The sequence below is a fragment of the Talpa europaea genome, assembly GCF_964194135.1.
Source record: "Talpa europaea genome assembly, chromosome: 14".
Lineage (NCBI taxonomy): Eukaryota > Metazoa > Chordata > Mammalia > Eulipotyphla > Talpidae > Talpa > Talpa europaea.
The window spans coordinates 13,988,772-14,014,557 of NC_140082.1; the positions used below are offsets into that span (position 1 = coordinate 13,988,772).

At 43.7% G+C, this 25,786-nt stretch overlaps 1 protein-coding gene across 11 annotated transcripts in view; it reads right to left on the reverse strand.

The window, feature by feature from the left end:
• Positions 1 to 25,786, reverse strand: part of DEPDC5 (DEP domain containing 5, GATOR1 subcomplex subunit) — a gene marked incomplete at both ends in the record, with an annotated part of 106,522 nt that overhangs the window by 44,999 nt on the left and 35,737 nt on the right. For 4 of the 11 annotated variants that reach the window (XM_084253264.1, XM_084253262.1, XM_084253259.1 and 1 more), the window contains 10 exons: positions 1,808 to 1,968; positions 2,436 to 2,619; positions 5,321 to 5,386; positions 9,691 to 9,788; positions 11,013 to 11,148; positions 12,789 to 12,992; positions 16,179 to 16,399; positions 20,716 to 20,836; positions 21,367 to 21,403; positions 23,849 to 23,918. In XM_084253264.1, the coding sequence (XP_084109390.1) occupies positions 1,808 to 1,968; positions 2,436 to 2,619; positions 5,321 to 5,386; positions 9,691 to 9,788; positions 11,013 to 11,148; positions 12,789 to 12,992; positions 16,179 to 16,399; positions 20,716 to 20,836; positions 21,367 to 21,403; positions 23,849 to 23,918 (1,298 nt within the window). Of the gene's footprint in view, positions 1 to 1,807; positions 1,969 to 2,435; positions 2,620 to 5,320; positions 5,387 to 9,690; positions 9,789 to 11,012; positions 11,149 to 12,788; positions 12,996 to 16,178; positions 16,400 to 20,715; positions 20,837 to 21,366; positions 21,404 to 23,848; positions 23,919 to 25,786 lie in introns of all 11 variants that reach the window. The other 7 variants (XM_084253265.1, XM_084253261.1, XM_084253257.1 and 4 more) reach the window with 5 other exon arrangements.

Here is a 25,786-nt window from a genome sequence, read left to right on the forward strand (position 1 = left end):
AGAACAGAACCGAATGTGCAAGGAATTTTGGACATCGATGAGCTATTCCAGAGAAAAGCAAGTGGGGAGTGTGGACAGGGCCAATGAGATCAAAGGTGAATTTATCCCACTACTCTTGGTATAAAGAATAAAATCCGGCCTCCCCGGTGGCGCAGCGGTTGAGCGCTGGGTTGCGAAGCTCCCCGCGACCTCCACGGCGCTGGTTCAATCCCCGGCTGCTCCCTGGCCACCGGAGAAGGGTCCCACATGGCGCGCAGACCTCTCCTGCTGCCCGCTGCTCCCCTCAGCAGTGTGCTTTGGTCCTTCTGCCTGCTCTGCTCCCCGCTCTGGCTCTGGTGAATTCTCTCGCCCTCCCGCGCTTCTGACTGTACCCAGTGCATGCATAAACAAATAAATAAATAAATAAAATACGTGCTCTTAAAAAAAAAAAAAAAAAGAATAAAATCCTTCACAATGTCCTCTGAGGCCAGGATCTCCTGATATCTCTGGCCCAGTCTCTGGTCACTCCACTCCCTATGCTCCATCATGCCTGTACCCACAATGCCTCCTGCCAGAGGGCCTTTGCATATACCAACCACTCCGCTTGAAAGTGTCATCCCTTCTATTCTCACTCTCTGCTCCCATCCTGCTTCTCCTAATCACTCCTACACATACTTCAGGTCTTCACTCAAACATTTCCTTCTCCACTAGACCAGATCAGGTCCCATCTTAAATGTTCTCACCAATTCTTGATTTTTCACACTATGAGATTATACAGAGAAAGAGCTTCAAAAACACTGTTGAATAAATAAGCATATTTATTGACCCATATCACTAGTCACCAAGCACAACGGTTTCTATTGTGGAGAATAAAAAGGTCAGTCTGAAACAGCCCTGGCACTCAAAGAGGTTAATATTCAATAGAGTCTAGAATATGAATGGAAGGCAACATGTGATAAATGTCACAAGGGGCTTTCAAAGAAAATCCATTGAAAGCCCAGACTTCATTGTAAGAACCAGGGCCTGGACAGGATGACCATTAAGCTTCCTCCTTTCTAATCATAGGTCCACACTTCTCTAATCTGGCAGAGGAGCACTAATGAATCCAGAGATGATCTGAGGTTTCTGAGTTGGGTAATTAGAGAAATGGGGGTCACATTAGCTATGAGAAGAAAGTAGACAGTTGTACATTGATTGTTCCAGGAAGTGATCATTACTTTCTTGTTCCAGGCACCCACACTTAATTCTCTCTGCCTGATTTTTTTTTAGACAAACTCTCCAGAGCCTGGCTCTAACTTAATCAGTGTCATGGACTCTGTCATTTATTAGCCTCTGTCACTCATAGACACCCCATTCTTGCTTCATGTCACTAACGTTCACAATAAACAAGAGAAAGATGAATTTGGAATACGAAAAAAAAAGAACAAGTGTAAACTTAAGGTTTAGGTAGCATCTGAGAATCTTCTCTGTGTCAAGTACTAGGCTAGAAATAAATTCAGATTTCTGGATCTAGAATATTGTCATGAACTTTGACAGCTCAGTCCTAGTTCAGGTACCTCTATTCCTCAGTATTGCCCAAACCAGGCAGTAACATTTCTGAACTTGGTCATATCCTCTTCCTTAAAAGGAGATCTGAAGATTGAAGACAGTGTTGAAGATAAATCTGTATCTAATGGAGACTATTCTTCATGAAAAGTAAAATTTAGAGAGGAAAATTTTGCGTTGAAAAACAAGTACTCCAAATTTACCTAATCCCCTGTGCTCTTAAGAACCTATTCCTACAAGTTTCTTAGAAAAGAAAAATACAAACCCAAGGAGACAAACTCACCTCGGCTATAGAGCGGGCTGCTGCTCAGCGGGGGCGGGACAGCGGGGTTTGGTTTCTGTGCCTTTGGCTGCACTATGATCTGGTAGCCCTGCATGAGCCGCTGGCATATAAACTCTTCAAACACCTGCTGGGCTGTCATCTGCACACCCTCTTCATCCCTCCTGAAAAAGCAAACAATTGTTCACACTGATACAATTGGCCCCGGACACAGTTGATAGTCCTGAGTCCTCAGCCCCTTCCTCTCTATTGCTTCGCTTCATCACCAAGCATCACAAGCATCCCTGGTCACCATTCAAACTACTAACAACTTGTAAACCAGCTTTGAGAGGAATGATCAATTCAAGCAGGTGAAAAAAGAAGGCAGATAATTTGATGCCCAGACATTTTAGAAAAGATCATATTTAGCGTGCTCAGAACAGCTGCATGAAGAAATCTAAGAAAGAATCAATGAGGAGAAATGGTTAAAGGGCATGTGTCAATGGAATTCTAAGGAACAAACTAGAAATTCCTGTATCATAAAATCTCCTAAATAAAAAGGACACAGGTTTGAAAAGCCAGTGTTTCCACAAATACCTAACATATCCAGACCCCTCCTAGAACAAGCTGAGTGCGGTCCTCTGACACCGACCTGTCCATGTCCGCTTCCGGGAGGAGGTCGTAACAGCCCTCTGTGTAGTCATTCTGCAGGCCCTGGCGGTCGGGGAAGTAGTCGGTGGTGAGGGGGAGGCACGCCGGAGTAGTGAGAGACTTCCAGTCCACTCCCACTGTGCAACAGAAGCCTGGCACTACAGGGGGAGCAGACAGTGTCAGAACTGCCTCATGTAACAGGGGAAAAAGGCATGCGTGGTCACCATGGTAGGTGTGGGATGTGGGCAGGGAGTGGGGAGGAGAGGAAAGAGATAGTGGGGAAAAAAAGTTCAGTGAAAGGTGATAAAATTGCCAGGAAAGGAAGGGGGAAGAGGGAAGGGAGGGGGGGAGGGAGAAAGAGAAAGAGAGAAACAGAGTTTGTTAGACAATGCAGTGCACGTGCTTATCCAATCCCATCATGCAAATGGGAGTCACAGCTGATACTTTTCATTTTCTGCTGGTTTTGAGCTACAGCCGCAATGCCAGTGAGGTTACTGCAGGGTAGGGCAGGGCAGGCAGAGTTACACTTTGAAGCAAATCAACATTCCAAGAGCAGAAGAAGCCAGAGCCCCTCCAGAGGACTGCAGAGAGGCTGGGTGGGGAAAGGAGAGCTCAGTTGGATCTTGGAGTGAACAGCACATGGCAGCAGAATTCAGGAATACTTTTAGAATTGCAAAAACAAGTTGCAGATCCAAAAGGGTGGGAGGGGAAATTAAGGAAGGATGTCTGGGAAGTTGTAAGGCTAGAATTTTAAGAGACAGAGTTTGACAACCTATAAAAAAAATAAATAAAAACTGCCCGACACAATGGACCTGACCATGTGGTCTGTCTGGAATTGCCTGCTCTCTCAGTTTTAAACAGGGTTTCTCCATGCCAGCCCTAATGATGTCTGGGCTGGGTAATTTTTTGTTGTGGGGGCTGCCCTGTGCAATCACAGTGGTGAGCGGCATCCCTAGACTCTACTCACGAAACCAGCCAGTGGGCCCCTGGTCATGGTATAGCCCGCCTTCATGTTGCCTCCAAGGAGCAGGTATGGTAGACTCTCCAGCCCCTTTAAACACCTGGTCAAGTCCAACTTCCTAGAGGTTACAGGACCAGAAGCCTCTCTGCTCACCACTAGGTAGGTACCACTACCCAGTACAACAGAGTCCCACTGAATCTGGGGCTAAAGGACAAGAGTACTGATGTGCTAAGTCACAGCAGGAAACGTGCCCTGTGCAGCACCACTGCCTTGGGTAAAAAAATGTCACCCACAACAGACCTAACTTCATGATCTATAAGGGTCTTGAGATGTATTTTTTGTTTGTTTGAATTTTATTGTGGTAAGAACCCTTAATACACAACACACTCTGCCTACTTAAATTTTTAAATTTTCCACACACTAGTGTTAACTTAGGCCCAGTGCTGTACCACATGCCCACAGAACTCAATCCTCTTGTATTGGTGATGCTTTATGCCCACTGAGTAGCAAATCTCTTTCCTCCCTCCCCGCCAAGTCCCTGGCAACCACCAGGGACTCATCTGATTCGACGAGTCTGACTGTACACAGGTCTTATTATCTCATGAATACTTCAGGAATTCAAAACATATCCCAGAATAGCCTAATTAAGCACCCAGTTTCCCTAAATGGCAGACAAGGGTGAGTTTGTTGTGCGTCCTGATTAAATCCAGAGGCCAAAGGAAGAGGCCTGATCAAAGCCACAGTGGGGCAGCCAGAAGCAGAAAACAGCTTTATCTTTACACCCTCTTCGATCATTCTGATTCTCTTGTTGGCTTCCTGACCTTCAGGATTATGGCGATTATTTTAAAATGCTTTCTGGAGGCACATGCCAAGACGCAAAGAATTCAAATGCCTGGTCCAAAATCCTGTGGTGATAGATTCTTAATTTAATGATGTTCTTTCCCTGGGTTAAGGGTGGTGGTTTCTTTTCTGACTCTGGTCTCTTCAAGCCCAACAAAGAAGGCCCCTGAGGAGGTTCCACTTCAGAAACATGAACAACAATGATAAACAGAGACTATAAAGTTAAAACTGGGGTTGTAGAGAAGAAACAGGCTCATTTCTTCATTGCTGTAAGCTTTCTGGAAAATAGCCAATCTGCCAACCATACTTTGGGGAATATATTCCCAGGACATGAGCCACAAGAAAAGTACACCTACTATAGCATGTGTTATGTCCACGCTGCACACTATTGTTAAAAAACTAGAAACTACCTAAATGATCACTGATAAGAAATGATTACTCAAACTGGGATACAGTATTATGTTCAATAAAGCCATTAAACTTGATTGATACAAGGGACTGAAGACGTAGTGAAAGGATTATTAAATTAATCTTAAGTGGAGACAGGGAGTCTGTGATGTATATACATGGGTCATGGCTAAGTAAAGTAAGCTCTATTAGGTAGCAGGGTTTTTTTCCGGTTTTTTGCTGTTAACATATTTAGGTGTTCTCTTATTTCACAGCTTTTTTCAGTAGACAAGGATGATCAAAACAAATTTAACACAGCCCAACATTCTCAGCTACAGATATGTACACAATCCCAGTTCTTACTATTGTTTTTCAACTTTTCCCTGAAGTCACCACTAAGCACATAAGGGCTAAGGCCAGCTCAGGACTGGTAAATGGATCTCACGTGAATTCCATGACCATACCCATATGCCCCACTTATTGAATCACATTCTGAGATGGGTCACTTGGCTACATCCCTCTCACTTTCCACTGAAGAGGCTAAAGTCTTCCCTCAGTACATTATCTCCTAGCACTCTAGAACTTCAAGAATGGACCTCCAGACCATTCTCTTGCCATAGGGCTTCCTTTTTGCTTCCCCATGCTCTGATGAGCCCCCATACCCCCACATCATCCCAGTCAGCCATCTCCCCTCTTACTTGGATCTGGAGAGGTAGAAACATTGTCTTCAAGAGAATCTTTATTCTGGGTCCTAGGATTCATACCTATGGGAAGAAAAGTTTGTTTTAATGAGGTTCTTTCTGCAAGAAAGTTCTGATCAGTTGTTGAAAAAGCCCAAACTGTAGCTAAAAATAAAAATGTGAACCAAGTGCAAATTCTGTGCTGAGTATTTCAAACAGCATAAAAGAATCAATCAAAGAAAAAAAGTGCAATCTAAAATTTGGGCATGAGCCAGAACTGTACTCTGAAGTTATAAATACCATTCTCTGTACAATGAGACCTTTAGTGCATGTGTGTAAGTATGCTTGTGCGTGCGCACGCGCGCGCACACACACACACACAAAGCACATACACAAAAACCAACCCACCACTTATTTTAAGAAAACAGACATATTTCAAAGTCAACTAACTGGAGCAATCTTAGCAAATATAAAATGACCTATTTAAATTTAGTCCACTCAATAGTCACCCTTATCTTCTGTGATTTTCTTCCCCAAATCACGGCTTTCTGTAATATAACACAGGCCATCAAAACACACTGCTTTAAGAGAAAAGCAATGATTTTACCTATAACTGGGCTGAAAGAAAAGGCAGGAAGATTGCTTGAAGAGCCACTTATTGATAAAAATAGAACTAATTTTACAATACATATATCAATACTTAACTTTCAAAACACAAATAACTATTAGACATTCATGATACTGTCACAGCAGCTACCTCCAAAAGGAAAGCCAGAGGAGGTGGTAAGAGGTAAAACATACTTGTGATTTTTTTACTCGAAATACCTTTGTGTCATCTGAATCTTTTAAAACAATCATAAATCCTTTGTGAAATCTCTGAAAAGATAAACTCAACCTAGGAGAGAGCATTTGTAAATCATAAATCTGGCAAAAGATCTGTATCCGTAATATAGAATAAATTCTCAAAACCAGTGAGAAAATGGATGAAAGCCTCACCCAGACACTTCATCAAGCGATCTATACAGAAGGCAAATAAGCACATGAAAAGATTCCATTCCAAAATTATCTAGAGCACTTCTCCCCAGTGAAAGGAATGACACTACCAATTGTATAAACTGGTACCCAGTTAAAGGAACAGAGGGATAAAACTACCTGCCCCAGCCTGCCAACTACCTGGACCCTACCAAGGAACATGGTGAGGAACATGTGAGCAGCACAGGCACAGGGCACTAGTCCACAAAGCTCACAGTGAAACTCTACAAAGCCAAGAGGGAAACCCACAGAGACACCACTCCTGCGACGCATGACTCACATCTGAATCCTGTCCAAAAGCAGGAGAAAATGTGAGTCATGCTCCAGTGCCTGCATATGGTGCAAACTGTAAAGCCCGGAAGGTGAAGGGAGGGTCACAGATGAGGTTTTCCTGTTTCTTTTCTATTTTTTAACGAAGGAAATGGTAACTTGTTGTCTGTTTAGACCTTGTCCCAAAACGAGGACCTAACATGGATATTGCCCTTGATGACTCAAAATCCAAGCTAATCCTGATCCTTACTAGAATTGTGTGAGGCAGCCAGGCAGGTAAGATCTTAAAGCCCACTATACAAATGAAGAACCTAAATATCAGTCAAGGTCAAAGGTAAAAATCCAAAGGCACTAAAAAGGAGGGATGGGACTTTGTTCCAGATCATTTTCATCAAACCACATTCCCTCAACTATCATATCAGCCTTTAGCAACGATCACATGTTCAGATTACACATTAGCACTGGAACCATTACAGTTCAGTTAAAGTCGTTTTAAAATAAGCAAGGTAGAAAAAGGCTGCCCAAGTTTTGTAGAAAGGAATCCATTTAATTGTTCAACATGCCCCGTAAAGAGAAAGTTAACTTCCGAAGGTTCCCAGCATTCATTCAACTACCTGGAATGTGCCAGGAACTTTTCATGCTCTTGAGAAACAGCCATGAAAATAATAATAATCCTTGCCATCATCGGACTTATGATAAAAAAAATACAAATGAAGTTCTATTATGTCAGGTGATAATATAGAGAAATATTAGGCAGGGAAGAGGAGGGGAAGTACCAAGATTAAGCATGGCAATTCAGGTAAGGCCTTAAGGAAGTAAAAGAGCAAGCCCTCAGAAAGGTGACTATAATTTATAATCCAGGACACCTCTCCGAGTGAAAGGGGATACTACTAATAATCACACATGACAAAAATTCAAAGCAGAACTGTCCTGGGGAAACTCAGACATATGGACCTTAGCCAAAGAGTTCTCTAATATAAGAACACAGGCAAGAAGAGAGCAAGAGAAGGGACCTGACATTCAGAGTGTGCCCGAAACATTTGGGGAACATGACACTGAAATGAAAGGGAGAGCACAAGAGTCTAAGAGTAATAAGAAGCCACATGAACAGGGAGCTCCGTCAGCTTTGGCTTGTACTCTGAGTGTGTCGGGAAGCAGAGAAGTTTCATGATCTGACTTTTATTTTTGAAGGATAACTGAATTGCTTTATTTAAAATAAATTATATGGGATAGCAAGGTGGAAAGTCAGTTAGCAGATTACTGCAACAAACCAGGTGAAAGATGATGATACCTTGGACTGGACTAGGACAGGCTGAGGTGATGAGATTCGGCTACATTCTGGCTAGCTCCTGAACACAGATCTGAAATTAGCTGGTTATTTATTGCACATGAGTTAAGTGGTTAATATACATGGTAATAAAAATTAGGTAATTTTATCTAATTTCTTTCTGTGGCTGGCTAACATAACTGGCCAGAAAGCACAAGATCAAAAATTTGAGTGTAACTTCCATGTGAGTGCAGAGCTACAGTCCACCTCCTGATGACCCCTGAGCCCTTCAAAAACACAGGCTACTGGTCAGAAGGGTACTGGGCAAGGGTAAGGATGACCCTATTTAACGATATTATCCTGTCTAGAAAAACAATCCAAAGAGCCCACATCTTCTCTAAGATGCCAAATATTCTAGAACATGTTATGTAATTGAACAGTTGCATACCAATTAAACAGTAATCATGTGGCCCACTCAAGTGCTTCTCACATATGGCAGCTTGATCTTGGAAGTATAAATTCATTTGTCAATAAATGTGCTAAACACTATGCAGAGAAAATGAATGAAGATACATTCTTTCAGTCTAGTAGAAAGACAGACAAGGAAATAAACAGTGGGATCATGATGTGCCAAGTAATACAACTGGGTTATGTGTATGGAACTATGTGGAAACATGCCTAACATCTGGGAAGGCATGGTCAGGAGAGAGACCCACCAGGGAAGACTTCAAAGAGCAACTTCTCTGTGCAAATGAATATGAGGACAAGGATATTCTGGAGGCACAAGCGATGACTGGAATATAAAATGTTTGCCCAATAATCAAAATAACAGGTCTCATTTCTTGTGCACTCACATATAGTGTTGATGAATCTACCGACTGAGGAAGGAAAACTTTATTAACCAGCTTTCAACAACCTCACTTTCACTACAAAATTCCTTAACCTAATTTTTAGAAATGCAAATTGGCTAACAGAAAACTAAGACACGAAGTGGCAGCCCCGTTTTGTTTTTCAGTTTTCAATTATTTTATATAATATCTATTCTTTGAGGCTTTCCAAAATCTGCCCCCACCCATTCCAATTCATGTTGCCCTACACCTGTTAAGGCATCAAGTGGTGCTCTGAGTCAAGACATCTGGCTACTGACTTGAGAGATTTGTTTAATATCTCTACATCTCTGGGCATTGAGTAGCCCATGTTTAAGATATATTTAATAACATGCCCTACTAAGATGATTAGATGAAGCAATAAACATACAAACAGTTCTAGAAGACATAAAACCTGTATTAAGGTAACTTCATACTCTTCCCCACCACACAACCTACACTAATAATCCTCATCTTCAAAGTCCACCAAACAAAATTCTACCCCTTTAAGTCTGAGGTATATGACAACTACTTTAAGGAACTACACACCCTTATCTTTTCTGCTCTCATAGCTAACTACACTGTTCTCCTCAGGGTCTCTTCTGATTATGTTTATAGAGGTGGGTTTGTCCCCCCCACACACAACTAAAAGTTCTTCTAGAGCCGAGCACTGTCCCTGGAGCTGCCCCAAACCAAGCTCATGGTCAGTTCTCAATCACGACTCACTTGACATGATAAATGTTGCTTGGCCTTCATGTTCTCAGCGAAAAACACAATGTGCAGTTCATTTATAATCCCATGCATTATATAGCACTGCTTCTAAATAGGTCACACAAAATTGTGGCTGAAACGAGCTCAAAATAGACATGGTCCTGCTTTTCCGGTTCTCTTGTCATTTCTAGATGTGAGCCTGCTCTGAGCATCCCAACTCTGTTACCTCTTGGATTGGTTACCTGCACCACTGTTGCTAAGCAGGCTGACAGAAAGATCTTCTGTTCCACTGAAGTTCAAGAAGGACATGCCGTCACCAGGTTGGCGGGAAGTGCTGTGCCTGCAGAGAACAGAGCCCAGCCACCTGGCTTAATGCAGATCATCACCTTTTCTCCTGCTCACCCTGTATCCCAGGGGATTTCATTAGAAACAGAACTGAATACTCAGCCGCACAGGCTGACAACCACTGGGATCCATATCATAGGTCAGCAGGCCTCAGGGCTTGTTTTGTTTGCCAGCTCTGGCCTCCTGTGGCCTGCTCCTCCTGCCCTGGGACCCCCACTGCTTTTCCACTGCCATGTGAGATGCCTGTCCTTTCTGTCCTAACCCTTCTCCTGCCAACTTCAACAGGAGGCTATGAGGTGCTTGAATAGATAGACCAAGTTAATTCGGTAAGAGGGGCAGGTCCTGCCATATCTCTAATCTAACCTATGGGACATTGAAGTGACTTGAAGGGGCCAAAAATTGCTTGTCAAGGCTTAAACAATTGCTTCCTATACTGATTCTCTTTAAATACCTTGTAACATGTTCAGAGTTCTGATTCAAAGAGTTGTTTCTATAAAAAAAAAAGTTGTTTCTGGGCCTCCCCGGTGGCGCAGCGGTTGAGCGCTGGGCTGCGAAGCTGCCCGCGGCCTCTGCAGCAGTTCAATCCCCGGCTGCTCCCGGGCCACCGGAGGAGGGTCCCGCATGGCGCGCAGACCGGTCCCGCATGGCGCGCAGACCTCTCCTGCTGCCCGCTGCTCCCCTCAGCAGTGTGCTTCGGTCCTTCTGCCTGCTCTGCTCCCCGCTCTGGCTCTGGTGAATTCTCTCACCCTCCCACGCTTCTGACTGTACCCAGTGCTTATATAATAAATAAATAAAATAAATCTTTAAAAAAAAAAAAAAGTTGTTTCTATAAACATAGGTCTCAAATTCCCTTACATTAACATTTATATCCAACATTGACAAAAGTCATAAACATACTACCCAGAACACACAAAATGTGTGTCTCAGCACTTGTTTTTACTCTTGACTGAGGTTTAGTAGAAATTCACGTTTAAGGTTTACAAGGTGTACTTTGAATGAAAGTGAAAACTAGAACAGGCTAGGTAACATCTCTGGCACAAATGTCATGCTTTTTGCTTTGCACTCGGCCCACTGAAGGGAATGGTGCTAACTGACAAAGAAGGCCCTGATGTCATACAGTCCCTTCAAGTCTTACAAACATGGCATTCTGTCTGTACATTGTCTTGGGTGCTAGAGAATGTTCTTGAGGTACCTTCCAGAGTCCTGTGCACAACCTCACCTTCCAGCAGCTTCATGATACGCTAACTCCAGCAGCTCCGCAGAGGAGTGAGTAGGGTCCCTCTGCCCGCTGCCCTGCAGCTCCGCCATATTCTGCCGGGTCTGGTGATGGATCTGGATGGCCTCTCCGGATGGTCCTACCCAGACAAAGATCCACTGAGCATCACTCCCACCTGCCAGCTAGTGCTGTGCACTTAACTTCAATCTTCCTTCTTTCCAGCTGCTGTGATGTGAGTGTTGGGAGAGTTTGAAAGAAGAGCACACCATAGAGGAACACAGATAGGGCCCTCCAGCTCCCACACAAGATATTTCCTCTCCCACTCAGGACTCATCCTCCAGGGAGGCCTCATGTTTGTCACCCTGTTCAAGCTAAAAAGATTTTAGAAGCCTCTGTCTCATGATTGTCAACTGAGATGTTGGAGAGAAATACAGAAGAGGTAAGAGGGCTAACATCAACTAAATGAGAAGGGAAATACTAAGTGGCTATTAATACATAAGATAATAATAACTGACTCTACAAGCAGAGGATGCATAAGTACAAAAAAAGACATCAAGTAGGAGATAAGTCAGAATTAGGAAGATCTAAAATACTTCCTGGAGAAAGAGAAGTTTTAGAGCTGAGTGTTAAACAAGGTTAGCAGGAAAGGAAGGAGAGGGCATCTGGGTAGAAGAAATGATGGGTGTGAAATCCCAAGTGTGGAAGTGGCAAAACATGGGCAGGAGAATCCACGATTAGCTTGGGAAAGGAAAGAACTGCTGAGGATGAGCAGGGGGAAATGGAAAGTTGGGGAGACTGGCAAAGGAGGGGCTCAGCTAGCAGAGGCCAGTTGGGCAGGAGGAGAAAACAAAGGAAGTGGTGTTCACAGAACGCTTTAGTGATGAGTATGTGATAGGTGGGAGGAGGAAAAGCACTGAAAACAAGAACTGAAGGTCTTGGAAGAAACAGAAGTGGTTCTTGTAATAGAACTCAAAGGGGGAGGAAGAACGGAAAGAAAGAGACACCTGAGAGAATCAAGTCATGTGAGTGAGTGCTGCAGAGAGAAGGGGGACAAAAAGACAATTAGGAATGACCCCTAATTACAGCCCAAAAAACCAGATTCATTTCTCACCTATTTAACTTTGAACACTAAGAGAAAGTACTGAAGAAAGTAACTAGATGTTTCCAGACATTCGGCAGGATGGTTTCTATGAAAAAACCCCAGAGTTAACTGCATCTGTTCCTTCCTAGCCCAGGCAGAGTCCATTAAGCTGAAGTTTAATTTTAGCCATAGCTGCATAAAACCTTACCGTCATCTTCCTTAGGACAAAACAGATCATAAAGGATGGGTTAGAAATACAGTCAATTTGAGAAAAACAAAATTTTTTTTCAGTTGTCAGAGACTCTCAAAAGAAGACAAAGTAATACAAGTCTGTGAAACCGAGACAGTATCATTAATACTCAGAGCTAGGGGAAGGAGGAATGAACAACAATAAGGGACTTTAGCCTTAGGAAAGAAGGCAGGTGGCAAAGGGAAGTCTCTTTCAAATAGAAAAACGAAGGCTTCAGCCTGATACGGAGAGTTAGTAGTTACAAAGTCCATTCCCAAGTTTGTCCTCAAGGATCTTCTCAAGAACCTCTGGGACAGGCAACGTGGACATGGTGATCCCCATCTTTCAGGTGGGGTTCTGGAGGTGCAGAGAAGTTGAGATACTTGGCCAAGGTCACTCAGTTGATTAGTGCTGAGGATCAGGACTATGAGCTCCCAGTCCAAGGCTCTTTCCTAGGCAATCAACTTACCTACAGGAAAAGTGTGCATCCAGCGCCTTCTGTTGGATGTGAGCTTCATGGGCATTCGTGAGGGGGCAAAAGGGTTAATCAGCGCCCGCTGGGGCGTGTATCCTCCAGGTCGAACATGTAGCATGGATTCTGCGCTGCCGACGTGGAACCTCCCTGGTGCACTGGAGTCTCGCTGTGGTGGCTCCATCATGTTCTCCAGGGCATCTGCTAGGTATCGTGGAGCCGAGGCACAGGAGGAAACATAGACAATGAAACCAGAACAAGGCAGATAGACAGGCCAACACTGATAAGCATCTTTAACCTCATACATGTTAGGGAGTGAGGGAAATGAGTAAAAATGTCAAACTATGAGAAAATGAAATACTGAATTTGTTTACTTTTTAAATACTTGGGAGAAGGGAGTTTCAGTTCCTAAATTACTGGCCAATGAAGGCACACCTAAACCCGAGGATCACACATCAACCAGAGGCCCTAGACTTTGAGCTGGGTACAATGAATTAATGACAGGACTTGAGTTGTCACCCTAGGGGATGGGGTGGGTATATTTTGTATGTGGGAGGAACAATAAAAGTAGACATTTGGTGACCAAAAGGACAGACACTGACAGAGATGTCAATGTGTTCACTAAACCCTTGTGATTTTCCTCTTAGGCACACAATGGGACTATAGTTTTCAGACCCGTTGCACTGAGGCCAGATAACTTAGTTTCAGCAAATGGAATACAGAGAAGTGACATGCTTCAAATATCTCCACACATCCTCTCCATTCTATTTTCCCCTGCTGTGACAACTTTGGAGACCAGTATTGATGAACATGGCATCCTAGGATGGAAGGATCTTGGAGCCCTGAATGACAGGGCAGATTAGGAACCCCCTCCCATTGATTCAGTGGCCTGGAACATGAATAAGCAATCAAATGTTATTGTATTTTAAAAAAAAATCTTGGGAAAAAAAAATGAAGAAATGAGGGTATCTAGTCTTGACCGGGAAGGAGATGGCATGACATTTAGACTCAACCTGTCCAATCCAGTGTCAGACTGACTGGTCCCTATTGTGGATAAATGCAGCATCCACCACCAGCTCCCCATAGTACATCCCATAGTCACTAAGCAATGACCCAGGTTAGAAAGTGGGTCCAGGGCCTCCCCGGTGGCGCAGTGGTTGAGAACTGGGTTGCAAAGCTGCCGGCTGCCTCTGCAGCGCCGGTTTGATCCCCGGCTGCTCCCCGGCCACCGGAGGAGGGTCCCGCATGGCATGCAGACCTCTTCTGCCGCCTGCTGCTCCCCTCAGCAGTGTACTTTGGTCCTTCTGCCTGCTCTGCTCCCCGCTCTGGCTCTGGTGAATTCTCTCACCCTCCGGCACTTCTGACTGTACCCAGTGCTTGTAAAAATCAATCAATCAATCAATCTTGTATAAATAAATAAATGAATCTTAAAAAAATAATAAATAAATAAAACACAAGACTCAGTTGGATCTACAAACACCATTTAAAAAAAAGAAAAAAAAAGAGTGGGTCCAGCAGCAGCAGAAGCAAATTTCATGGTGTTAAAGAATCTGTCTTATCCACTCATATCAACCCAAAGCCTAGCAAAGAAGCTGTATATTATATTGATTTCATAAATTGATATACATGAGTTAATGTATATCCATAAATTGATATACATTCCATGAGTTACATTTTTCACTGCAAATTAGTGAACTGATGCTCTGGCTTACCAAATAAAAAAGAATATGGTCTAATTAGCTATGGAAATAAAAAGAAAAAACAACTCAAAATGTGAGTACATACTTTAGGGTGAGAAACGGGACTAAGGGAAAATATATGTAGGGAAAAGGGAAGTGTTTCTATGTTACATGGACTGCACATGGGGAGACTTCTTACATATCACAATTAATTAGGAAACTAAGGGCCTCCACATATTCCAGTGAAATGCTTTTTGCCTTTTCCAATAAACTCCAAAATATCACCGAAAGACAATGAAATCAATTCTACTAGTCAGTTAATTTTTATAAACACTACTTTCAAAGCTATTTGGATTAAGTACACTATTATCTCCTCAGAGAAGATCTGGCTTTTAGAATAACAAAGGTTTTTAAAAGATTAATATTAATAAAGCTTCTGTTACAGACTCTTCAAGAATATTTTCAGCAAAATAGGAGTATTACCATGCAAACTTTCCCACCTTCAGAAGGTGGGAAAAAGCTAACCTAATTTCAAATGCATTAAAACTTTTTTGAATATGTAGGTGAACATGTATAGGTTATATTCCATTCTCACATAATTAAATATCTGCTCCTTTCTCCTTCAGAATTTCCTTTTAATTCTTTGAACCAGTAAAAAACCTTTTTCTCAGTAACCAAAGTTTTCCTAGGTCCTTGGTGCCTAACGGTGTCCAGTAGATAAAAGTGCCCTGGTCCATAGTCCCAAGGCCCTTGGGGCTAATGGCATCCCCATCAACATTCTGGATCATGGAAAACACTCTCTGTGCTTTGGGAATCCTTCCAGGGCAACAGGAAGGATTACATACTGTGTGCACGTAACATTCCTAAATCAGTGATCAGAAGTCAGGAGGGCTATGCTTCCATTTATGCCATGTTCTTGAAATAATAAACTCACAGAGAAGGAGATCAATCAGTGGAAGAGTGTGGTTATAAGGGGGGAGGGGCCTGTTCAGGCCCCTGCTATGATGGAACAGTTCTGTATTTTCATTGTGTTGGTGGCTACAGAAATCTACACAAGTGACAAAACTGCATGAAAATACATACCCACCCATCACCCACGCCAATGACTGTATGCAAAACTGGGGAAATCTGCAGGAGCTCTGTGGATTATACGAATGTCAGTTCCTTAGTTTTGATATTATACTGTAGTTATGCAAGGTGTCACCACTGGGGAAAATGAGAGACAGGTATTGGGGCCTGCCTGTCTGGTTTTTTTTTTTGTGATTTCCCATGAATCCATTAATTACTTCAAAATAAAGACTTAGGGGAAAAAAAAAACAAAAACAGGAAAGACCTGTATACTCTAGTGCAGGTACTGCTGGATGAACAGGAAAAACAGTGCTGTGCTCCTCAGTGAAAGTCAGGTAAACAGGAGAAATCTTAAAGCAGATGACAGGAAAGGATGCTTTAAGTTTAGCACAAATGGAAATAAGGAAATAAGCAAAGATCTTTGTCTCTAAGCCCCAGAAAAGCTTTTCATTAACATGTGGAACGGTATACAGTTTTAGTGACAGGGAAGAATGGATAGAGCAAAGCAATACAATACACACACGTATAGTTAAGGTTATTTAGACTCACTGCACTGATATGGAAATAATTAAGATAAGGGACATCACCCCACAACCAGCCACATACCCCCATCCCTTAGGCAGGAAGGAAGCTCTCTGACCTCGAGTGCTGGTATAGCCCAAGGAACTGCTGACTTCATACTGGTGTAGGTGGGGATGGGGGATCATCAGGATGTTGGCACTCCTGCCCAGTGAGCTGTCATCAGAAGCCTGGCTCCTTACTTCCTCAGGTGGCAGCGCACGGCTGGCCAGGGAAGGGCTGGACGAGACATCACAGTAGCTGACACTCTTTCGGCTATGACTCTCGCGCTCTCGCACAGACCTGACATGTGAAAGACAAGTCACCAACAAGCAGAAGAAGTTGGCCCAACTAGGGTTAAAACTACAAACCTGTCACCAGCCTGAGTGAGAAACCAGTAATAAAAATCCTCAATGTCATCTGTGCATGGGAAATACTGTAGGAGGTACTTTGCCCTGAGAAGCTTGAGATGTTCTTTAAGAAAAGGCAGACGTAGGGTCTCCCTGGTGGCGCAAGGGGTTAAGATGCAACCTATGAGGCTGTCCGCAGCCACTGCAGCACGAGTTCGATCCCCATCCAGGGAGCTACCCACATGGTGTAGCAGAACTCTCCTGACTCGCCTGCTGCTCCCTTCAGCTGTGTATTTCACTCAATCTGCCTGTTCTGTCCCCTGCACTGTCTCTGGTGAATCCTATCACCCCCCACACCTCTGGCCTGTACCCCAGTTCTTTCTTTTAAAGATTTATTTATTTATATAAGAATCAGGGTACAGGCCAGATGCACAGGAGGGTGAGAGGATTCACCAAGGACAAAGCGGGGAACAGAAAAGGCAGACTGACGAAATACATTCCTGAGGGGAGCAGCGGGCGAGACAGGGAGAGGTCTGCTCACTATGTGGGACTCTTGCTGGCAAGCCGGGATCGAACAGGCACTGCAGAGGCTGTGGACAGCTTCACAGCACAGTGCTCAACTGCCTGCACCACCAGGGAGGCCCTGTACCCCAGTTCTTTTATGCGTATACAAATAAATCTTTAAAAAAAAAAAAAAAGAAAAGAAAAGGGGGACGTGACTGATGTTCTCAAATGGCCAATATCCTAGGATGATGGCTATAAAGAAATGCAAATTTGGGTGTAATCCCACCTATTCAATTCCTATCACTGAAAATGGGGTAACCAGACATGATACAAAGTGATGCAAAAGAAAATATAGAGCTCTACCAAAGAAATCTCACATTAAAGAAAAAATGTGTGTGTGTGTGTGTGCGCGTGCGTGCGCAGAAGAGAGAGAGAGAGGGGGGGAAAAAACCTAAATCTAATCAAGCCTCTAGAGATAACTGCTAGTATATAGGAAATTCAGAGAAGACAATTCTTCTTTGCCAAAGACATACTGAAATATTTACAAGCTAAAAAAAAAAAGATGCCTGCAATTTATCTCAAAATACTCAAGCAAAACTTAAAATGTGGTGAAAGTGATGAAACAAGTCAAACACACACTAAGGGTTCATCACAGCAGTCTCTCTATTTGAGCATGCCTGAACATTTCCTTTTTAAAAAGGTAGTTTGTTTTGTTTTTTTAAGGTATACCTTTATTTTATTTTATTTTTTTTTCTTTTTTAAATAGAGGCATGCTTTATTTATTTATTTAGTTTGTTTGTTTGTTTGTTTATACAAGCACTGGGTACAGTCAGAAGCGCGGGAGGGTGAGAGAATTCACCAGAGCCAGAGCAGGGAGCAGAACAGGCAGAAGGACCGAAGTACACTGCTGAGGGGAGCAGCGGGCGGCAGGAGAGGTCTGCGCACCATGTGGGACCCTCCTCTGGTGGCCAGGGAGCAGCCGGGGATCAAACCGGCGCCGCAGAGGCTGCGGGCAGCTTCGCAACCCAGCGCTCAACCACTGCGCCACCGGGGAGGCCCGGTATACCTTTATTTTAAAACATAAAACTCCCAAAGTGGGAACCTCTGGAAGTGGTAGGAAGAAGGATCAGAAGGAGAGAAGCCCAATGGGGAGGCGAAAATCTAGACTGAACGTCAGCCACCACTGACAGGGCTGCCTCTCACATCAGAGCTGTTCTCTTGCCACCTGGAAGGAGGCCCTGTTGAAGTAAGAACTTAGAGTTAGGCTCCTGGGGCTGACTACACAGATCATTATCTCAATATGTTGCTCAGCCCACTGTGGGGGATAGAGCACTGATTAACTTGATCTGTGCCCTCATGGAACACACAACCTAGGTCTCTAAAAACAATAGGTTCTGCCTTCTTTTGTAACAGGGTGGTCCCCAAGAAAGGGGGAGGTTCCCTGCCCCACCCAAGGGAGGGTGGAGCTGAGCAGGAAGAGGAGAAGCTGAAGAAGAGACTGAGGGGGCCTCCCCGGTGGCACAGCAGTTGAGCGCTGGGTTGCGAAGCTGCCCGCAGCCTCTGCGGCGCTGGTTCGATCTCAGGCTGCTCCCCGGCCACCAGAGGAGGGTCCCACATGGAGCGCAGACCTCTCCTGCCGCCCGCTGCTCCCCTCAGCAGTGTACTTCGGTCCTTCTGCCTGCTCTGCTCCCTGCTCTGGCTCTGGTGAATTCTCTCACCCTCCCGCGCTTCTGACTGTACCCAGTGCATGTATAAACAAAACAAACAAACAAACAAATAAAAATAAATAAATAAAGCATGCCTCTAAAAAAAAAAAAAAAAGAAGAGACTGAGGAAGGAAGCAGGATGGAGCCAGGAGACCTGGAGGAGGCGCATGGAGCCTAGAGACACGTAAAGAAACTGCGCTTGTCTTTTGGTCGTGGACTGGGTGACACAGATGTGGGTGAGACCTGTGGGGAAGTGACCATGGCAGCTTTTATCTTGATGTTGATTTTGCTCTTTTCCTTCCGGGCTTGTCCGGTTGTTTGTGACCCTTTTCTGTGGGTCCCCACTGGAAGATGCATTAGACTTGTGGCAGGCTTTGGGGCCTTGCTCTGGGCCAATCCCATATGGATGGACTTTTACCCACGAGGGGCCGGGTAACTTTGGGTGCTTGATTTAGAAACTAAATTATTTGCCTTTCCTGTATTGTTTCCTAGTTTTATTAAAGTTCCTTCCCCTTAAAGTCTCCTATGTTTTCTGTTGATGCGGCGGATGGCAGAACCCATTTAGAATAGGCAGGTTTGCGGGGTTTGGGCTGCCCCTCTCCCTGTCCTATAACACTTTGATTATAAGAAAGAAAAGCAAAGACTTTGATCTATGAAAGCATTTTAAAATAGTTAGAAGAAGGGCCTCGCTGGTGGCGCAAGGGGTTAAGATGCAGCCTATGAGGCTAGCCACAGCCTCTGCAGAGCACAGACCTCTCCTGATTCGCCTGCTGCTCCCCTCAGCAGTGTATTTCAGTCGATCTGCCTGTTCTGTTCCCCACTCTGTCTCTAGTGAATCATCTCACCCCCCACACCTGGCCTGTACCCCAGCTCATGTATGCATAAATACATAAATCTTTTTAAAAAAGATGCTAAATACTCAGAAGAAGAGCACTATGTGTAGGGGAGCTGTTGTTAAAGTACTTATTCTGAACTCTAAACATTTTAGGAGAGCTCTTAAGATGAAATGAGGGGAAATGACAGAAGATAATAACAGGGCCAACACAAGCTCACTTGCCACATTGTGAAGAGATGGAACGTTCTTCCAATTGCTTGTGCTTAAATAATCTTGCATATTTACGGAATGTAGAAAACAGACTAATAGTATTAGTCAATGAGGGGAAAAAAGCAAGCTGGAACTTTGTTTCACACATTCATAACAGAATTCTACAGAATGAACTAAGCATAGCAACCATAAAGCATAAAAATCAAAACTATAAAGCACTAGGGCCTCCCCGGTGGCGCAGCGGTTGAGCGCTGGGTTGCGAAGCTGCCTGCGCCCGCGCCCGAGGCGCCGGTTTGATCCCCGGCTGCTCCCTGGCCACCGGAGGAGGGTCCCACATGGCGCGCAGACCTCTCCTGCCGCCCGCTGCTCCCCTCAGCAGTGTACTTCGGTCCTTCTGCCTGCTCTGCTCCCTGCTCTGGCTCTGGTGAATTCTCTCACCCTCCCATGCTTCTGACTGTACCCAGTGCTTGTATAAACAAACAAACGAACAAATAAATAAATAAAGCATGCCTCTATACCTGCCCTTTAAAAAAAAAAAAAAAAAAACTATAAAGCACTAGAAGAAAACAAAATATTTCTCTCTAAGCTTGAGGTCAGATATAAGAACTAGAAATGAATATATTGGTAACCCTGACTAAATTATAATTAAAAACTAGTATATGACCAAACACCATGGAGCAAACTTTAAAAGTAGTAATTGAATAAATTTCTTAACACCTGTGCTCTACACATATTAACTCCAGTCCAGTGAGAAGATTCTGGAATCTGTGAATTGCTTCATTTGGCAAGGAAAAGCAGAAGAATGCTCTCCTTAGTTGGGAACAATACTTCATAGCAAACACAGCTAACAAAATGGATGAGTTAGACAACCAGAGAACCTGAAAACAGAATCCCAAATAATCTACATGGTATAGCTTCCATTTGGTTGATTTAATGTAAAACATTTTCAAGGTTGCTCTCATGAAGGTCCCTAAGCAAATTTTATATCCACCCCAAGTGAATGTGGCAGAAAACCTGCAGGTGGCGAGGCGCTGAGCCCGGGAAGGTCCAGGAAGCCTGAACACTTGGGCATCATAGGCATCATAATCGACTTGGATGGGAAGGGCGTTCTCAGATTCTTTTGGAGTCCCAAGAGCTGAAATACACAAATAATATTAACTGTCATCAAAATACACTTCCAATGGATGCCTTCAGAGCGTCCTCATCAAAATCTGTAAGGCACAAGTGATCACTGTCCCCTGAAAAAAAAATGGGATAATAGCCCATTCATTAGGTTGTCTATTAAATGACTTATATGTCAAAGCATTAATAGAAAAAGGATAGCACTAAAAAAATGCCAGGTGATAATAGTATTTCATTTTTCAGTGATCCCACTTTTTAAAATGTCATTTTAATATGCATGTTTAATACTCTGAAACTTTCTACCTACTGCCTATAATTGCCTATGGAAACATAGAAAACACCATGAAGTTTCTGTCATCATCCATTTTGTAGCTAATAGGACAAAAATAGACCAGGGAGTTAAGAAATCGTCCAGAGGTCACACAAAAGGAATTTATGTCTCCCAATCTGGCTGTGAACATTTCATGAACCTCACATAACCTTGTTGCTAAAGGTGAGCCAATTCATTCAAAAAGTAATGAAAAGAGATTTCAAAATACTCACAGGTATCACGGCCATTTTTTGCTTTCTCAGAGGCAGGCTGTAAAATTAAATAGATAATTAATCACTCCTTCCTTGGCTAGGACAGAATGTATTACAAGACACAGTATGTAGCTGTTGCTCCAAGGCAGAGACTGTGTCACAACCCTCACACGCTGACGGATGGACAGGAACTACCACTTGGCATCTACCTAGCATGGGGTCAGGCCCTTTACTTTCCACTAGGTCCTTTACTTTCCACCTTATATTCTGTGTACTCTCACAGCTTTATCTAATGGGGGCTTAAATCCTACTTTACAGAGGAGGGTATTCAGTTCTAGCGAGAATAAGGGACATGCTCAAAGTCCCACAATTAGAGGTGGCAGAGCCAAAAGCCAAGCAAATTCTTCACACTTTTGCTCAACCCAGTGGTCTGTCTGTTCTGCCAAGGCTAGATTCCGAGGCCCCAAACCCTGGCTGTCTCCACCTTTTTACCACAGTGCTCCTGCCAGAGCAGAGCCCTCCACAGGAGATCCAATTTGCTGAAATGGAGAGAAAACTCAAAGAACTAATTTTTTAAAAACATAATTCTTTTTTAGGCCCCTTTAAGCTTCCATAAAATACTTATTATTTCTTTCTTTAAAATGATCATAATGCAGAGAAATTCCTCCATGTCCCACTTTGCCAAGAATGGCCGTGGAAAAGGCATAAAGTTCAGAAGTCAGAGGCCCTTTGTGGGCAGAATACCGTCTCCCAGCGCTTCACTACCTGAATAACCATTTCAGGAGTCTTCACAGTCCTTCAAATTAACTCCCTATTAAAAGACAGACAATAACCTATCCCCTCCAAAAAGGGGAAGAAGTAGCCCTGATACTACCAATGTAACACAACCCCAATGGGGCAAATTTTACAGAGTTCAGCTCAGCTAGAAATGGGCAGAGAGGTGAGAGCAAGCTGGTGTGAGGCTGACATACCTGACAGCCTGTTTTTCTCTTCATTGTACATCAAAAATACCTTTTCAGGTTCTCAAAAACTGGCATTTTTGCTGGCTGCAAGTATATTCCATTGAGAAGACCTTTCCTAGTTTACTTAGCCATTTTCTATTATTTTCAAGGTCTCACTGTTATAAATAAAACCAGAACAAGACCTATTCTCAAACAATATTCTCACTGATTTTCTTAGATCACATTGTCAAAAATTAAATTATCTGGTCAAATGGCACAAAAGATTGTATTACTCTGGATACTTAGTAGCTGAAATGCTTTCCATAAGTACTTTGCACCAGGGCCTCCCTGGTGGCGCAAGGGGTTAAGATGCAAACTATGAAGCCTCTGCAGGCTGCAGCATGTGTTAAATCTCCGGCTGGGGAGCTTCCCACAGGCGCAGCAGACCTCTCCTGACTCACCCACAGTTCCCCTCAGCAGTGTATTTCAGTCAATCTGCCTGTTCTGTTTCCCACTCTATCCCTGGTGAATCCTCTCACCACCCCACACCTCTGGCCTGTACCCCAGTTCTGGTATGCATAAATAAATATTTAAAAAAAAGTATTTTAGGGCCTCCCCGGTGGCGCAGCGGTTGAACGCTGGGTTGCGAAGCTGCCTGCTGCCTCTGCAGCGCCGGTTCGATCCCCGGCTGCTCCCCAGCCACCGGAGGAGGGTCCCACATGGCGCGCAGACCCCTCCTGCCGCCCGCTGCTCCCCTCAGCAGTGTACTTCGGTCCTTCTGCCTGCTCTGCTCCCCGCTCTGGCTCTGGTGAATTCTCTCACCCTCCCGTGCTTCTGACTGTACCCAGTGCTTGTATAAATAAATAAAATAAATCTTTAAAAAAAAAAAAAAAAGTATTTTATACCAACCAGGTACACAAGTACCAATTTCACCATACTTTTAGCATTACTGGTAAGCTTTAAACCTATTCAGTAAGCCAGAAAAGAATCCCCATCCCTTGTCTGAATTTGCATTTCTTTACATACTGCTAAGAAGTGATTTTTTTAATCCTATTTCCTCATGTGGGTCCATGTCTTTGTCCCTACTGGTATCTAAATGGAGTCTCATATCTGAATAAACCAGTTACACCATAACAGAAATAACTCTGTCATATTTCTTGCACTCTGGTGCCTTGCTAGTAATTTATTTAATGCACAAAATTGGAAAGTTAAGACATTTATTTTTTGTTGTTTTTTAAGTATTTTATTGCAGTAATGGTTTACAACACTGTGTAATGATTTAGGGACAGAGGCTCTCACTCCTCAAGTGTATGTTACCACACCTACCACTGAAGCCTGACTAACCCTCCACCAGTCTACTGGACCCCCTCAATCCCTGCTCTTCATCCCCTCTTTCTCTGCTAGCCTCAGTTCTAGTCAGACTTCGAGGGTTTATTTTGGCTTGATTTTGTCTAAGACATAGTTCTTAAATGTTAATCATGATCACTGGAGAAATGGGGGGTATGTCAAGACCAAAATAACTACATTGGGTGAGGTAGTCCCTGCTGGTGGGTGAAACCTACCTTCTTTCCTGCCAGTTTTATTCGTGGGGTGAAACTGTTACAAAAGAGCTGGCTTTTGGATGTGTAGAAACTGCAAGAGAAATAGACAGGGTTACTAATCTAAACCTCAAGACATAGCTGAGATCCTAGGCATGGATCAAAAATACCTTTTTGTGAAGCCTTTTTATCTCAGTCATCACTGATCTCCCCACTCCTAATTTCTTTGGCAATTACTACTACAAAACCTTAGCTATGTTTTTAATTGTTGTTCTATTCTCTTTCCCCCATAAATCATTCAGCATGTGCAGTGCTGATTTCTTGTGGCAGCAATTAAATCTATTTATACCATGATATTTCTTCACCTTGATGTGGTGGTGGGTCAAAGAAGAGTCCTTATCGCTCACTGCTTGACAACTACATAGTAAGCAAGAATAACCCAGGTAAGAAAATAAAAGGTGTCACTCAAGAAAAGTTGGCAGAAAACATTAAATCTCTGGGGCCTCCCCTGGTGGTGCAGTGGTTGAGCACTGGGCTGCGAAGCTGCCTGCAGCCTCTGCAGCACTGGTTCGATCCTGGGCCACTGGCGAGGGTCCCACATGGCACAACAGACCTCTTCTGTCTCACCCGCTGCTCCCCTCAGCAGTGTATTTTGTCAGTCTGCCTGTTCTGTTCCCCGCTCTGGTTCTGGTGAATTCTCTCACCCTCCCGCACTTCTGACTATACCCAGGGCTGTATAAATAAATAAATAAATCTTTAAAAAAAAAAAAAAAAAAAGAAACCATTAAATCTCTGAAAATCATATCCTAAACAAGAAAACTGGAGACTCCAGTTTCAATACTGGCATGTTTAGCAAATGAGTGAGGAAAGGCAGTGCCACCTTCCCTATTGCTTAAGCTTCTCTTTTACTTATAATTAACTCGTGGTAAAGCGATTTTGAACACTGACTATTCAATCTCCTCTTCCCATCATAACTCTACTCATAAGTCGGAAACAGGGTGGGGTGTAGTATCAACAGATACCAGTGGACTGTGGAGTGATCTGGGCAGCACATTAAGAACATTACAGCATGAAATAAAGGAAAAAAAAAAAAAAACTCATACCATTAGCAGCAACATGGATGGAGCTGGAAGGGATTAAGCTCAGTGAAATAAGACAAGAAGGAATAAGAAAAATACCAATGGCTTCGCTAATAGGAAGAATATAGGGAAACAGCAATGGGAAAAAAAGACAAAACTAGCAGGCAAACTGCAGAACTGAGACATACTACAGGGGATGGGGAAGGAGAGAGGTCAAAAAAGGGGAGGAAAGGGCCTCCCTGGTGGTGCAGCGGTTAAAGACAGCGCTATCAAGCTGTTGACAGCCACTGCAGCACAAGTTCGATTCCCAGCCAGGAAGCTACCCACATGGCACAGCAGCCCTCTCCTGACTCGCCCGCTGCTCCCCTCAGCAGTGTATTTCAGGAGATCTGCCTGTTCTGTTCCCCACTCTGTCCCTGGTGAATTCTCACCCCCCACACCTCTGGCCTGTACCCTAGCTCTTGTATGCATAAATAAATAAATCTTTAAAAAAAAAAAAAAGACAGGGCCTCCCCGGTGGCGCAGCAGTTGAGTGCTGGGTTGCGAAGCTGCCCGTGGCCTCTGCAACGCTGGTTCGATCCCAGGCTTCTCCCCGGCCACTGGAGGAGGGTCCCACATGGCACGCAGACCTCTCCTGCCGCCCACTGCTCCCCTCAGCAGTGTACTTTGGTCCTTCTGCCTGCTCTGCTCCCCGCTCTGGCTCTGGTGAATTCTCTCACCCTCCCGCGCTTCTGACTGTACCCAGTGCTTGTATAAATAAAGATAAAATCTTTAAAAAAGTAAAATTTAAAAAAAAAGACTGTTTAAATAAATACATAAATAAATAAATAAGAGACAGACAATGCAGAGAAGGGTAGAGATGCTCTGGAAGCACTGGAGAGAA